General features: G+C 48.5%; 1 protein-coding gene across 2 annotated transcripts in view; it reads right to left on the bottom strand.

Moving 5' to 3' along the window:
- The window catches only part of LOC140408389 (serine/threonine-protein kinase 32B-like), a 510363-nt gene that overhangs the window by 34090 nt on the left and 459707 nt on the right, over positions 1-16566 (bottom strand). For both annotated transcript variants that reach the window (XM_072495512.1, XM_072495513.1), the window contains one exon: positions 4811-4927. In XM_072495512.1, the coding sequence (XP_072351613.1) occupies positions 4811-4927 (117 nt within the window). The remainder of the gene's footprint in view (positions 1-4810; positions 4928-16566) is intronic.

Genomic DNA, 16566 nt, shown 5'->3' with positions numbered 1-16566 from the left:
CGTCGACCTGACAGACGAACCCCCCCGATTCGGGAGGTGTGCTCACTGCTCTGGACAAGGCATCCGCGATGATGAGGACCTTTCCCGGGGTGTAGACCAGTTGGAAGTCGTACCTCCAGAGCTTGAGCAGAATGCGCTGTAGGCAAGGGGTCATCTCATTGAGGTCCTTTTGTATGATGGCGACCAGGGGGCGATGGTCGGTCTCCATGGTAAACTGAGGAAGTCCATACACATTGTTGTGGAATTTATCTATGCCGGTTAACAAACCCAGACACTCCTTCTCAATCTGCGCATAGCGCTGTTCTGTGGGGGTCATAGTCCACGTGGCATAGGCAACCGGGGCCCATGATGCAGTGTCATCCCGTTGCAGGAGTACCGCCCCAATGCCGGACTGGCTGGCATCAGTCGAGATCTTTGTATCTCGAGTAGTGTCGAAGAACGCCAATACCGGGACGGTGGTGAGCTTGATCTTGAGCTCCTCCCATTCCTTCTGGTGTGCGGGAAGCCACTGGAATTCCGTAGTCTTCTTCACTAGGTGGCGAAGAGCCATTGTGTGGGAGGCAAGGTTGGGAATAAACTTCCCCAGGAAGTTGACCATCCCGAGAAAGCGTAGCACTGCCTTCTTGTCTGCCGGCTGCGGAATGGCTGCAATGGCTGTCACTTTGTCTGCATCCGGACGCACTCCTGAGCGGGATATGTGGTCCTCCAGAAACCTTAGCTCAGTTTGGCCAAAAGAACACTTGTCTCGGTTGAGGCGCAGGCCGTGTTCTCTTATCCGAGCAAAGACGCGCTGGAGACGACTGATGTGCTCCTGTGGTGTGGTGGACCAGATGATGACATCGTCAACATAGACGCGCACCCCTTCGATGCCCTCCATCATCTGTTCCATGATTCGATGAAACACCTCGGATGCCGAGATGATGCCAAGCGGCATCCTATTGTAGCAGTATCTGCCAAAGGGAGTGTTGAAAGTACACAGCTTCCTGCTGGACTGATCCAGCTGAATCTGCCAAAAACCCTTTGAGGCATCAAGCTTGGTAAAAATTTTAGCCCAGGCCATTTCGCTCGTGATTTCTTCCCGTTTGGGTATGGGGTAGTGTTCCCTCATGATGTTATTGTTCAGGTCTTTCGGGTCGATACAGATCCGGAGTTCGCCAGAGGGCTTTTTTACGCACACCATGGAGCTGACCCATGGCGTGGGCTCCGTGACCCGGGAAAGCACTCCTTGGTCCTGCAGATCCTGCAGCTGCTGCTTGAGGCGGTCTTTGAGTGGTGCTGGGACTCTACGAGGTGCGTGAATGACCAGGGTGGCGTCCGGTTTGAGCCGTATTCTGTAAGTGTAGGGCAGTGTGCCCATGCCCTCAAAAACCTGCTGGTTGTGGGCGAGGAGCGAGTGGAGCTGTGTCCTAAAGTCTGCATCCGGGAAATCGGACGTGCCTTCTGGAGACAGAGTGTGTACCCGCTGAACGAGGTGGAGGATCTTGCATGCCTGTGCGCCTAGCAGAGAGTCCTTTGAGGATCCAACTATCTCAAAAGACAGTGTGGCTGTGTATGAATTGTGTGCCACCTCGAGCTGGCAAGACCCCATGGCCGGGATAACATTCCCGTTGTAATCGACCAACTGACAGCGGATTGGCCGAATCGGTGGTTTGACCTTCAAGGTGTGGAAGGCTGACCATGCAATGAGATTGGCGGAGGCACCAGTGTCTAAACAGAATGTGATTGGTGATCGGTTGACCGTTAGGGTGGCACACCATTCATCGCCCGGATGAACGCTGTGCACTGGCATCGGCTGGTGGGTCCTACTTGGGGACATCCGATTTCTGTCTATTACCGCAACGCGGAAGGGTTCCTGGTCATCGGTATCACCAGTCTGTACGTCGTCAGGATTTGACTCGGTGTATGGAGGCTGAATGGCCCGCACGTCCCTGCGAGGCTGGCGGAATTGCGGAGCATTAGCAGGTTGAGTTGCTCGACAGCAGGCAGCGTAGTGTCCCATCTTGCCACAGCGGAGACATTCCCGAGTTTTGGCTGGACATTGCCGCTTTATATGTGCGGATCCACAGTTGCCGCACGTCGTGACGTCATGCCGTTCGTTGCGCATCGCGCATGCGCAGTTTGGTCCTGCGTAGAGCGCGCCTGCGCGTCACACCCCTCTGCGCCGACGTCCCCTCTTTTGGCGTGTACAAGCGTGGGAGGCCTCGGAAAGCGCGTGAAATGGCCGCCCTCGTCCGGGCCGCAGGCCGGGAGGAATTCGATCGACTGGACCCGCTCGGCCTGGTAGGACCCCTGCCGTGCCGATTCGGCCTCCTGGAATTTGGAGTACCGGCTGGTCGCATTTTCGTGGAGGACGCAGGATTCGATGCCGGTGGCTAGGGTGAGGCTCTTTATTTTGATGACCTGCTGGCGTAAGGTGTTCAAGGTGACCCCAAAAACTATCTGGTCCCGAATCATGGAATCGGAGGTGGCCTCATAGCCGCAGGACTGCGCGAGGTTACGGAGGTGCGTCAAAAAGGACTGAAAAGGCTCATCCTTACCCTGCAGGCGCTGCTGAAAGAGGTACCCCACGAAGCGCTCATTCAATTCGACGCTGAAGTGTTGCTCAAGTTTTAGAAGGACCGTCTTGTACTTCGTCTTGTCCTCGCCTTCTGCGAATGCCAGGGAATTGTAGATGTGGATGGCTTGCTGCCCTGCCGTGGAGAGGAGGAGGGCGATCTTCCTGGTGTCCGATGCATTCTCTCTGTCTGTGGCTTCCAGGAAGAGCTGGAAGCGCTGTTTAAACAGCTTCCAGTTGATGCCGAGATTTCCAGCGATTTGGAGGGGCTGCGGCGGGCTGATGGTGTCCATGGCGCAGGATGGCGGATCTCTGAAGATGTGCAGGTAGGTCTCACAGTTGCTGGGGAGTTTCCAATCCTGGTATCATGTCGTGTTGGGTGTTCCGATGTACAAACGAACCAACACGGTTGTAGATGGCACAACTCTGTTTTATTGTTCTGAATAATAACAACTGTTAACTTCTGGCTGTGGTTCGTACTTCACCAGTTAACCTGTGGACCCAGCCTTAGCACTATCTTAGAGAGGCACTCAGCACATGGTGTATGTCTGCGTGACACGCTGTGAGCTCTGTGCTCTGAGCTATCTCCTGCTGGAATGAGCAGGAACTGTGGTGTTCCCTGTTTTATAGTGCATGTGCTCTCACTGGTGATTGACTGTGATGTTGCATGTGTGTTGATTGGGCCGTAAACCTGTCCATCGGTATGTGTGTGTGATTGCACCATGATATGTAAATATGGATATCATGACAACCAACTCTTTAAAGTACATTATAAACGGCCGCCATTTACAGTAAAACCCATCCACCGACCCTCTCATGGTAAACTTGACCTTTTTGAGGTGCAAAAACTCCATCAAGCCACCCAGCCACGCTGAGGCGCTTGGCAGTGTCGACCTCCAGCTCAAGATAATCCACCTCCTTGCCACGAGCGAGGCAAAGACCAGGACATCTGCGCCCTGCCCCCATCCGGAGCTTGTTCAGATCCGAAACCCCAAAGATGGTCACTAATGGGCAAGGCTCCAATCCAATGCCCAGGATTGCTGACTTAGTATCAAGAAAGGACCTCCAGAAGCCGACCATCTTTGAGCACGACCAGAAGACGTGCGCAAGGCATGTTGGCCCCCTCGAACACTGAACACATCTATCCTCCATCCGATCAATTGACGACCCACTGCTGTTGGTATGTATGATGTTTTGCTTACAGTTGCTTGAACTGAAAGCAAATGGGCAGATCAGTGCATGCTTATGTGCAATGTGAGATCGGTAAATGCTGAGAGGATGTTTTCCCTCATGACAGAGTCTACGACAAGAGGGCCTAGTCTCAGAATAAAGGCGTGCTAATGTAAGACTGAGATGAGGAATTTCTTCTCTTAGAGGGTTGAGTGTGTTTGGAACTCCTTAATCGTCCAAGGGACATAAATGCACAGATTAGTAAGCCACAGAGAAAAATATCATACACCCCTCATCACTGACTGGAGATTGGCTGCTTATACCATTCTGGTTGCTTTTTCACTTTCTGAGGTTAAGGTCCATACTCCTTTACTGGAATGTCAGTGACCAGACCAGCACTTACCTCAGATCCTGGAGTTCCTATGGTAAAACTATGGGGTTCATTTTAAATTCTTAAGCGAATGAGTTGCATGGTGGTGGAGGTTGTGTGTGTGTGTGGGAGGGGGGGGGAATGACATGGTGGTGGGGGTTGTGGGGCATTCTGGGAGGAGCTGTTGGAAGTAATGGGATGTGCCTGAGGCTGCAACCATTCCTTTATGAGGCCTGGAGGAACAGCCCAGCCTCTACTGGCCCCGTCAAGGGTGCCTTTTGTCTTTTGTTGGAGAGATGCTTCACCCTGCTGATGGTTTCTGACCTGCCTTCACCTGTCAGGAGTCCGCGGTATCTTTCCCAGTTGGACTCCAGCTAAAACCCAGTAGAGGACCCGATTGGCAGGCATCTTACAAGGCCTGTTCCCACTGGGAGCCTTAGCCACTGAACGATTGTGAGCATTTAAACTGATGGGCCAGCGGGATTCCAACAGGATCAAGGCAGTAAGATGTGGAGCTCCATTTTCAAGGACTTGGTTCCTGCTGGATCGAGTGGGTTAACAGTCCAGTTTGATTTGAAATACGGAAAGCTTTCACACAGTATTGCTTCAACAGCTTTGACGACAATGAAGTGTGTCCAGATTGATTTTTCTGGCTAAAGATACCTCTGTGCCAGTTGTAAAAGTGTACGCCGTGACCTTTTCTTTCGATTCTTTACCTTTTTTAGTAATGCCACCAAGCCTTTGGACCACGTGGAGGAGCAGTGCACTTTCTCAGTACTAATCATGAGAAGTATTTCTTTCAGTGAAGTATTGGAGTGAATGTCATACGGTCTCTGTGAGATAAAATACAACAGAATTATTTAGCATTTACCTTGTGTACTCTGTTTAAACCAGATAGCAAGTGTCAGAAACCTTTACTGATAAAAGCCTTTTCCCTCATATCAGTAAAGAATCGTCACAAAATAGGAATAGTCACTAGCAAAATGAATGAATGGAACCGATCACAAGTTAAAACATGTCAGTTTCCTGGTCATCCCAAATCCAAAATGCTGTTGTATATTTTGCACTGAAGGGTTACATGGAGCATGAGGCCTATTCCTTTTCTCCAGCATTTTCAGTAATTTCTGTTTTTATTTGTATTTCCAGCATTTGCTGAGAGAAAAGGAAACCATGTTGGAAATTGGGTCATTATGTCAATGTATCATATCACAAATCAAACCATAGCTTTGTGGGTTACAAAACATCCTGCTTGGGTCACTGTCTGTGCGGAGTCTGCACGTTCTCCCCATGTCTGTGTGGGCTTCCTCCGGGTGCTCCGGTTTCCTCCCACGAGTCCTGAAAGACGTGCTTGTTAGGTGATTTGGACATTCTGAATTCTCCCTCAGTTAACCCGAACAGGTGCCGGAGATTTTCACAGTAACTTCATCGCAGTGTTAATGTAAGCCTACTAGTGACAATAATAAAAATTCTTATAAAGCTTATTTAAGCCCAAGCCTTTCAGCATCAAAATTCTTCCTTTTTCATTGATAAAGAACAGGATCGAATTTGGATTTAAAAATGATCTGCCCTAATCTGATTTGCCCTAAAATGTTATTTTGTTTGTTTTTAACAGTGTTTTTGGTAAACTGAAGGCCTATTGATATTCCGACAAAGTTGTAAAAATGTTACCTATGAATGGATGATAATCCCTGCTCATCTATCATCTACAATGCCGTCAATTTAAAATTTAAAATTAATTCACTTTTTTAATTCATCCATACGATGTGGTGTCACTGTCTGGAATAACAATGAAAGAGAATATCTGGAGGCCTTGCTCATTTTGGCCGGGGACTTCAACCAGGCCAACCTCAAGAGTGTATTGCCAAAATTCCACCAGCATATCTCCTGTCCCACCAGGGTCCCCAACATCCTTGATCATTGCTAGACAGACATCAAAGGCACCTACAAATCCACCTTCGGAAAATCAGATCACAAGACAGTGCTCCTTCTCCCGGCATGCAAGCAGAAACTTAAGCGGGAGAATCCGGTTAAGAAGGTTGTGCACTGCTGGTCTGAGGCAATGGAAGAGCTCCTATGCGACTGCTTGGAGTCAGTGGACTGGTCCATATTCAAGAACTCAGCGGCCAACCTAAACAATTATGTCACCACCGTCACAACTTCATCAGTACGTGTGTCGAGGACTGCGTGCCAAAGAAAGTAGTACGTGCATTCCCCACAGGAAACCATGGTTTAAATGGGAGGTTCACTCTCTACTGAAGGCTCGGTCTGAGGTGTTCAAGACAGGCGACCCTGACCTCTACAAGAAATCTAGGTACAACCTCCGCAAAGCCATCAGGGATGCCAAGAGACAATACCAGACCAAGTTAGAGTCACAGACTAACGACACAGACTCTCGTCAGTTGTGGCAAGGCTTAAACAACATAGTGGACTACAAAGCAAAGTCGAGTAGAATCTCCGGCAACATCGCACCCCTCCCCGATGAACTCAATGCATTCAATGCTCATTTCGAGCAGGGACCAACAAACCATTGCCAACTTCCCCAGCAGCCTCGGACACACCCATACCTATCGTCCCAGCTTCCGAAGTCAGATCAGCCTTCTTGAAAGTGAATCCTCAGAAAGAAATGGGTCCTGACAGAGTCCCTGGTGGAGCACTCAGATCCTGTGTGGACCAACTGGTGGGTGTGTCGGCAGACATCTTCAACCTCTCCCTCCTCTGTTTCGAGGTTCCCACCTGCTTCAAGAAGACTATATCATATTGGTGCCAAAGAAGAACCAGAAAACAACAACACCCCCTCCACGATAGTCCTCAATACTGGTGGCCCGCAAGGCTGCATACTTCCCTCTACTATACTCCCTATACACACACAGCTGTGTGGCAAAATGTGGCTCCAACTTCATCTACAAGTTTGCTGATGATGCGACTGTAGTGGGTCGGATCTCGAACAGTGATGAGTCGGAGTACAGGAGGGAGATAGAGAATCTAGTGGAGTGGTGTAACGACAACAATCTCTCCCTCAACATCAGCAAAACTAAGGAGCTGGCCATTGACCTTAGGAAGCAAAGTATTGGACACACTCCTGTCTGTATCAACGGGGCCAAGGCGGATATAGTTGACAGCTTCAAATTCCTCGGTGTGCACATCACCAACAATCTGTCCTGGTCCACCAAGAAAGCACAACAGCACCTATACTTTCTCAGGAAACTAAGGACATTGACTCTCACCAATTTTTTCGGATGCACCATAGAAAGCATCCTGTCAGGCTGCATCACAGCCTGGTATGGCAACTGCTTGGCCCAAGACCATAAGAAACTTCAGAGAGTCATGAACACCACACAGTCCATCATGCCAACCCACCTCCCAACCATTGACTCTGTCTACACCTCCTTCTGCATTGGGAAAGCAGGCAGCATAACCAAAGACCCCTCTCACATGGGTTATACTCTCTTCCAATCTCTTCCATCGCAGGAGATACAAAAGTCTGAGAATACACACCAATAGATTCAAAAACAGCTTCTTCCCCGCTGTTACCAGACTCCTGAATGACACTCTTATGGACTGAACTGATCTCTCCACCCATCTTCCCTACTGAGTAGTACTGAACTCGTGTATGCTTCACCCGATGTCTATGTCTATGTATTTACATCATGTGTTTACCGCATCTCCGATGTTCATCGTGTGTGAAGCGATCTGCCTGGTCTGTACGCAGAACAATACTTTTCACTGTACCTTGGTGTAAACAAAGAGTCACCAGTCTCAAAATGTTACCTCCCTTTTCTCTTCACAGATGCTGTCAGACCTGCTGAGACTGTCCAGTATTTTCTGTTTTTGTTACAAACAAGCTGATTTAGCCTTGTCGTCACCTGTGATAGCGGGCGAGCTTGAAATGTTACTTTGTGAGGTGGAATTGAGAGTTGTCCCCCTTTGTACAGTTAATGGTTCTGACCACTCGGCTGAAATATAGTGAAAGAAACTTTGACAGGGAGAGCCCAGGTGGAACCCTTGTACCTTCAGCTCACTGGGACTGCAAACCTGTCACAACAATCTGAACAGTACTTCAGGGATGGCCTTAATCACTTGGCTGACACCGTTTATTTTGTTATGCATGTGCCAGCACAAAGAATTTCCATTCGACTCCTGAACATCTATAACTTCAGTCTGGAATTTTCTCCGATATTATAGGAGAAAAAATACTCCCACCCACTGTCTCATAATATTAAATACAGTCTTTTGCGCGAATATGCAAAACTCTGGTATTGTTCTGCTGAATGCAATTTAACTCTGGTCTATTGACTTGAGCTTTGCATAACACAGACATCAGTCTGAGCGTTAGAACTGCAGCTTTATTATATTCTAATCTAACTTTGTGATTCTGCATGGTTACTTATTATCATCCTTCAGTATTTTGCATGACTTTGCATTGCAAGCCCAGCTGTACTTCACATTCTTAATTACTCTTTCTAAGTAATTTATTTCATCTTTGCTCATGAAAGACATTCTTGCACTTTGCTCTTTAAGCTCTGCCCCTGTCGCTTCTTATCAATTATTCGCCCCCCCTCCCCCCCACACTTTTTGTCCTGTCTTGATGACAGCGGTTCTATTTCTCGCCTCGCCTGCCTTCTTCAGTTCTCCTCCCTCAGGGATCCTCTTTAGTGAAATCCTCCAGTGGGGCAGCACGGTAGCACAGTGGTTAGCAAAATTGCTTCACAGCTCCAAGGTCCCAGGTTCGATTCTCGGCTTGGTTCACTGTCTGTGCGGAGTCTGCACGTTCTCCCCGTGTCTGCGTGGGTTTCCTCCGGGTGCTCCGGTTTCCTCCCACAGTCCAAAGATGTGCGGGTTAGGTGGATTGATCATGCTAAAATTGCCCTTAGTGTCCAAAGTTGCCCTCAGTGTTGGGTGGGGCGACTGGGTTATGGGAATAGGGTGGAGGTGTGGGATTGGTGGGGTGCTCTTTCAAAGAGCCGGTGCAGACTCGATGGGCCGAATGGCCTCCTGCTGCACTGTAAATTCTATGGTTCTATGAGTCCCTTTCCACAGTTCTTTTGTTATTTAAACACCGACAGTTCAGCCAGCGAGTCTCTCATGCTGATCAGCCTTGTTTTCAAGCCGTGGCTCATCCTCCGACTGAACTTTGAAAAGCACGAGCGTGGAGTGATGGCAGGAAGCAGAAAGAAATAGCAGTTCAGACCAGTCTTCTTATTTCCCCGTTTTATCATTTTTTTTACCCTGTGCGGCAGCTGTTTGTGTTCACAATCAGTGGCAACAAAGCACCCAGCAACATTTTCTTTTTTTCGAAATTATGTTTATTGAGGTTTTACATTTTAACAAAGAACACAACAAAACCACAGGGACAGTCCAGCACCGCAACAAAGAGTAAAGGCTCAAAGGCCTGATTAGAGGGGAAGGGGAAGAACAGCAGTACAACTGGCCCAACACGATCGTCAGACACAACGTGCTACTGCTAAAAGCCCCACCAGAGAAGAAGGGAGAAACAGGATTAAATCATGAAAACATGATTAAATAGCGCACACGTCCCACGCGGCAATTGCGAGCAATTACCACGAGAGTTCAGGATAAATTTTTTGCCTCAAGTTTAGGTGCGTGAAGGGCAACACGGTGGCACAGTGGTAGCACTGCAGTCTCACGGCACCGAGGTCCCAGGTTCGATCCCGGCCCTGGGTCACTGTCCATGTGGAGTTTGCACATTCTCCCCGTGTTTGCGTGGGTTTCGCCCCCACAGCCCAAAGATGTGCAAAGTAGGTGGATTGAACACGCTAAATTAGCCCTTAATTGGAATAAATGAATCGGGTACTCTAAATTTATTTTAAAAAAACGTTTAGGTGCGTGCCAAACTCCAGCAGCGCCAGAGGCACCAATGACACACCGTCACCTCCTTCCCTCAGACACCATACCCGTCTCTACCCCTGCAGCATCCAATCACGGATTATTTATACACATCCATAAACAAAACAAAGGAAAGTCGCCGGAACCCCAGTTCTAAAGGGATGCTATATATATGCCACACAACGCAACCTAACCCCAGTCTCACACCCAGTATAGAACCAACCTTATTCCATGCAATTCTGCAGAGAGGACCAGCAACTACGTTTTCAGATTATGATCCGTGCCGCCAATGCCTTCTAACAAAAGGGATGGAGAACTATCGGGAGTGGATCACAGGACAACAAAAGGTCAGGACCCAACTGTGGGTCCATGTCCCCCTGGTGCACGCTCACCAGTTGAAAAAGAGAAACAAAAACTACTCAATCAAATAAAGAAGTGTCCCGACCACATGGATATCAACCACAATACCCGATCTGGCCTAGCCCAATACACTCCGGCGCACAAAAGTCAGCACTCCTAGAACCTCCAGCACACCCAAAAGCCTATTCCCCAGCTGGTCCTGTACTTCCTCAACTACATCTATGGCAGTGTACCTCCCCCACTACTACCAAAACAAAAATTATCCCAGCCCCAACCAGGGAGGCCAATCACCGAAGAGAAGAAGAATCGTCAAGACACCGAATAATTGGGTGCCCTGGGACGGCGAGGCAGGGGTGGGGGGGGGGGGCGGTGGCTTCTTCCTCACCACTACAATAAGAGGAACTCCCCCGTGGACTACCGAACCAAACCAGGACTTATAAAATCACACTGCTCATCCAGATGAAAGAAGAAGAAAAATCTCTTCAGGGAAAAATGCCTAAATAAGAATGAAAAAAACATTCTCGGTCCAATAAAAAGCATCCCGACCACAAGGAGGGCAACAGGGATATCAACCAAACTGCAGGACCTGGCTCAACCGCAGGTCCCTATTGAACAGAAGATTCCTCTCAGGATGTCCCTAAAAATTGCCTTTGAGAAGGGACAGCCCAAGCTCCAGGGGGCAACTGGATAACAACCACAGCATCAGACCTGGCCAAGCCCAGAACCCTCAAACATGCAAAAGTCAGCTCCCCCAGCACTTCCAAAATACCCCAAAAGCTATACCCCAGCCAGTCCTGCATCTCGTCAACCACACACAGGCCAGGCACCTCTCCACTGAACAGTTCACTGCTCACCCTGATGGAGGACAAGAAATAAACCCTTAAGCGAAAAACACCTGGGGGTCCAGGAACAATCAACAATTCAATGAAGGATTAACCAAGTGCACTTCGACATGCACCAGAACTCATTCCCTAAAAACGCTGACCTCAAGGAAAAGTCAGAAGGAACCCAGTCCTCCCCAGGATATCTAATCCGCCCAGGCCATTGATGGAGGTAGGCACGGATTCTTAAATACAAAATAACTAAAAGCTAAATAAAAATCCACAACGGTGAGCTCTAACTGGGAGACTATCCTCAATCTCAGAGAGGATTTACCTAACCCCACACCCAACTCCTCACCAACCATCCACCCATCACCCTGCTGTGGCTCCAATCATCTTCAGTATCAACCATATAAGGGGAGTGCAAAATGCACTCCCTTCGCAGAACCACAAGGATAACTGCAAATAAAAAGAAAGGAGCAAAACAGTCCACAAATCACATAATCGACTTAATATGGTTTTTGCTAAAACAGGATAACAAGTGACTTTCTCCCTCGTGCTCACACCTCGCATGCCCTTACAGGAGAAAAGACAATAATAAATAATCAACTGCATACTTATAAGGGAGTAGCGCCCATGACTATTGAAGAACCACAGGACAATAACACCATCTGTGGTGCTTGAAAAGGCCAATGCCATGACAGGTTCATCAAACGCGTCTCAGGATTTCTCAAGGATTCCAATGAATGAAGCACTTTCAATTCACAGGATAATATAAGGCCAACGATCGGGGGACCCAACTGACCACAGACCTCGAAATCCCGATACATCATACTCTGCCGAAACTGATACGGTCAATCTTCCAACTCAGTCAAGAACTCGGCTCTCACTTCCCACCAGAAAACGGACACACAGACACTCCTTGCTCGCCCCCTGCCTCCGGAATCCATCAGGATATGCGACACCATGCAGCAGGATCTCAACGGACCAACGCCGAGCCTTTCCCAGTGAAAGTTCTCTATCAAATGCAGACTCTCCTGAGTCTCCACCATTCTCTCAAGGATACCTTGTGGTTCCTCAAGAAGACCAGCAGACCAACATGGAGCTGATATCATCATCCAGAACAACACTCTTGGAGGAAATCATCACCCCGATGCCCACTGCCCCGCCCAAGTGCAGGCCCGCTCATCAGCAACAACGCCATTGCAAGCTGGACCCCACCCCAGCCAAGTCCGACTGCCTCAATCACACGAGAAGTCTTTACAATTTAATTCGGCTCCTCATCACAAAATTCCAATCAGGATCATCCAGGGACATATTACCAAACATTCATCCTGAAAAAAGACAATTATGAAATGTGGACAAGGATATAGTGAAGGATTAAAAGGTGAGCAAAGTTCGAGTTTGCGAAAACGCAGCCGCTCCCGTGCTTGCATCATGTGCCCCCCTCAATATTTTCTTTGTATCATTCTTTTGTGCTTTGAGCTTGTTTCCTCTTCCTCCTCCACAGAGCACTAATGAGTGGCAGTCCAGTGAGCCAACACCCATTCTGCAGCAGCCAGGGAAGATCACCATCAATCCATGTTTCCTCTGTACCTCTCGCTCTCTGCTTCACTCATGGATGCCCACTGATGTCAGTATTTGTGGCTTCCCCAGGCACGGGTTAGGTTCAATCAAAACAGCGGGAGAGCTGTAAATCAAGCTGCCCGTTGGCTATCTCACATTTTACATCCTTACTTTAAGTTGAAATGTACCCCAGTAGTGTGTAGTTGAGCCACACAGAGTTATCTCTGGCTCAAGTTGTGGACAATTGGCGAGGGTTCTCAATCATTATGGGTTGACCACTGCCTAACTGTGGCAACACAGAAGTTGGGTGATGTTAAGATTAGGCACAAAAATAATCAAAACGCCTGCTAGTAATTACTGCACAGGACAATATATGAAGCGTGGGCAGTTGGATAAGGTGCTGAAGGATGCCCCAATTCGGTAGAACCCTTTCCGAAGAAAGAGTCAACGCCCTCAGGGGGAAGAGTATTGATAAGAAACAGAAACAAAAATCAGCAATTAAACACTTTGATTTGTTAAACCCTTGAAAGTATTTGTTTACAGACGAACTAAAGTCTGGAGCAAGTTACTTAAATATTGTGACAGAGATGTGCTACATTTTCCCCCTGGAGGGAATATAACAAGAATTAGAACTTTGAGGGCACGTTCTTCCCGACGGGGATGCAGTGTTGAATGATAATTATTATGTAAAACTGAACCAACCACAAGAGTTGTTTTTCATTACTTTGAACCTTTGCATGCAAGCCGTGTCCTTTCCAGACTAAAACATAGTTTAATAAATTACTTCTGGTGTATACAACATGCTTTTGATATATTTTGTTCACAGTAATTAAAAAATATCTCTGCAGTTACACTGGCATTAATGAGGAATGAAAGTTGAAACCAACTTGCTGTTAATGGATAGTGACTTCTGTGCAGTGAACCACACTTGTTTAGAATAAGGGAAATGTGGACATGTAGATGTCAGCTGCAGAGCGCATAAAATTGTTTTGTCATTCCATTCACATCAGAAATAAAATGGAAAAGCGTGCTGTTGTAATTAAATACATACAGATAGAGGCAAGCATTGGTTTTAAAATATTGCAAACAATATAAGAATAATCTTTATTGGCACAAGTAGGCTTACATTAACACTGCAAAGAAGTTACTGTGAAAAGCCCCCAGTCGCCACATTCAGGCGCCTGTTCGGGTACACGAAGGGCAAATTCAGAATGTCCAAATTACCTAACAGCACGGGCAGAATTCTCCCCCCCCCACGCCGGGTGGAAGAATCGCCGGGGCGCCGCGCGTGTCCCGCCACGCCGCCCCAACGCCCGCACGCGATTCTCCCACCCCCCCAAACCAGCGCGGCGAGAATCACGGCTGGCTGCAACGGGCGAGCGGCGATTCTCCGGCCCGGATGGGCCGAGCGGCCTGCCCAATACGACGGGTTCCCGTCGGCGCCGTCCACACCTGGTCGCTGCCGGCGGGAACAGCGCGGGAACGCTGGTTGGGTGGCCTGTGGGGGGGGGGGGGGTTCCTGCACCGGGGGGGGGCCTCAAATGGGGTCTGGCCCGCGATCGGTGTCCACCGATCGGCGGGCTGGCCTCTCTGAAGGAGGACCTCCTTTCCTCCGCAGTCCCATCAAGATCCATCCGACATCTTCTTGCGGGGCGGCCTCGGGGAGGTCGGCAACCATGCATGCGCGGGTTGGCGTCATTTACGCGGCGCCGCTTTTATGCGGCGGCAAGGCCGTAAATGACGCGACGCCACTCCTAGCCCTGGGGGGCGGGAGAATAGGGGTATGGGAGCGGGCTCCGACGCCGGAGTGAAACACTCCCGATGGGAGAATTGCGTCCCACGTCTTTCGGGAATATTATTGAAGATATATTAATATCTGGTTGTGAGTGCAATGAGGATGTCAACATCTTTCCACGTTATTAGTGAGTACAGCATGCTGCACTAGGCTTTTCTTTGATGTCTTTGGGATGTGGGTATCGCTGGCTAACCAGCATTTATTGTCCAACCCTAATTGCCCTCAAGAAGGTGGTGGTGAGCAGCATTTTTTAACCACTGCAGTCCCTGTGGTGAAGGTACACCTTCAATGTTGTTAGGGAGGGTGTTCCAGGATTTTGCCCCAGCGACAGCGAAAGAACGGCAGTATAGTTCCACATCAGGATGGTAAGTGACTTGCAGGGGAACTTGCAGGTGGTGGTGTTCCCATAAGCTGTCAAACTTGTCCTTCTAGACGGTGGAGATTGTGGGTTAGGAGGGTTCAGTTGAGGTGGGTTGCTGCAGTGGGTCTTGTAGGTGATACACACAGTGGCGCTGGTAAGTGACTCTCTAAGGTGGCCGATGAGGTGCCGGTCAAGTAGGATGCTTTGTTTTGGATGCTGTTGAGCTTCAGTCGTTGGAGCTGCACTCATCCAGACAAGTGGAGAATATTCTATCACAGTCCTGACTTGCGCCTTGTACAAGTTGAACAGGCTTTGGGGAGTCATGAGGTGGGTGACTCAGTGTGTAGTCACATGGCTGGTCCAGTTCAGCTGATCAATGGTAACCACCCCCCACCCACCCAGGATTTTGATAGTGGGGGATTCAACGATGTTAATACTATTGAATGTCAAGATGAGATAGTTAGATTCTCTCGCATTGGAAATGGTCATTGCCTGCCACTTGTATCACTCAAATGTTACTTGCCATTTAGCAGCCGAAGGCAAAATTTTGTCCATTTCATTCTGCACATGGGCATAGACAGCTTCAGTATCTGAGAAATTGCAAATGGTACCGAACACTGTGCTATCTTCAGCGAGCATCCCCAATTCTGCTATTATGTTGGCGAGAATGTCATTGATGAAGCAACTGAAGATGATTGGGAGGGGACACATCCTTGAGGAATTGCTGCCGTGATGTCCTGGATCTGTGATGATCGGCCTCCAACAACCACCACCAACTGGCTTTGTGCTTGGTATGGCTATTGCAGTGACTTTCCGCCTGAGTCCCACTGACTTCAATTTTGCTTTGACTCCTTGATGCCAAACTTTTCAAGTGCTGTCTTGATGTCAAGGGCAGTCATTCTCCCCACATTGTCAATCATTTGTCAATGTTTGGACAAGTAGTGAGGTCAGGAGCTGAATGGAATTGGCGGAATCCGACCTCACCATCGGTGATAGTCACTGAGTCAGTGCTGCTTGATTGCATTGTCGATGATATCACATAGGGGCAGCACGGTAGCACAGTGGTTAGCACAGTTGCTTCACAGCTCCAGGGTCCCAGGTTCAATTCCAGGCTTGGGTCACTGTCTGTGCAGAGTTTGCACGTTCTCCCCGTGTCTGCGTTTGTTTCCTCCGGATGCTCCGGTTTCCTCCCACAGTCCAAAGACATGCAGGTTAGGTGGATTGGCCATACTAAATTGCCCTTAGTGCCCAAAAAGGTTAGGAGGGGTTATTGGGTTACGGGGAGAGAGTGGAAGTGAGGGCTTAAGTGGGTTGGTGCAGACTCGATGGGCCGAATGGCCTCCTTCTGCATTTAATGTTCTATGATCTTCCATCACTTTGCTGATGATTAAGAATGAATTGATGGGATGGTAATTGACTGGGTTGGGCTGCTCCTGTCTTATGGAGACTAGGTAACTCTGCCAATACCACAGCCGCTATTTGTGAATGAATTGTGATTTCACAGCTAGATTGGTCCATCTAAATGTCTGTACTGAGGCCTTTCCTTCCTTCAGATGATAGGACACTAATTCTCATGATCTACCATATTTCTGCTAATACAAGTGTGCTGTTGAATTTCTTCCATTAAAATTATGCTATTTGGTTTCTGAAATAATATTTAATTATAGCAATTGCAGTATGTGCTAGTAACGAGGATAAGTAGGATAGTTATCAAAATAATGCCAG

This window comes from Scyliorhinus torazame, chromosome 3, assembly GCF_047496885.1.
Source record: "Scyliorhinus torazame isolate Kashiwa2021f chromosome 3, sScyTor2.1, whole genome shotgun sequence".
NCBI lineage: Eukaryota > Metazoa > Chordata > Chondrichthyes > Carcharhiniformes > Scyliorhinidae > Scyliorhinus > Scyliorhinus torazame.
Note: the sequence above shows the minus strand (reverse complement) of the source record. Positions and strands in the feature narration are given on the sequence as shown.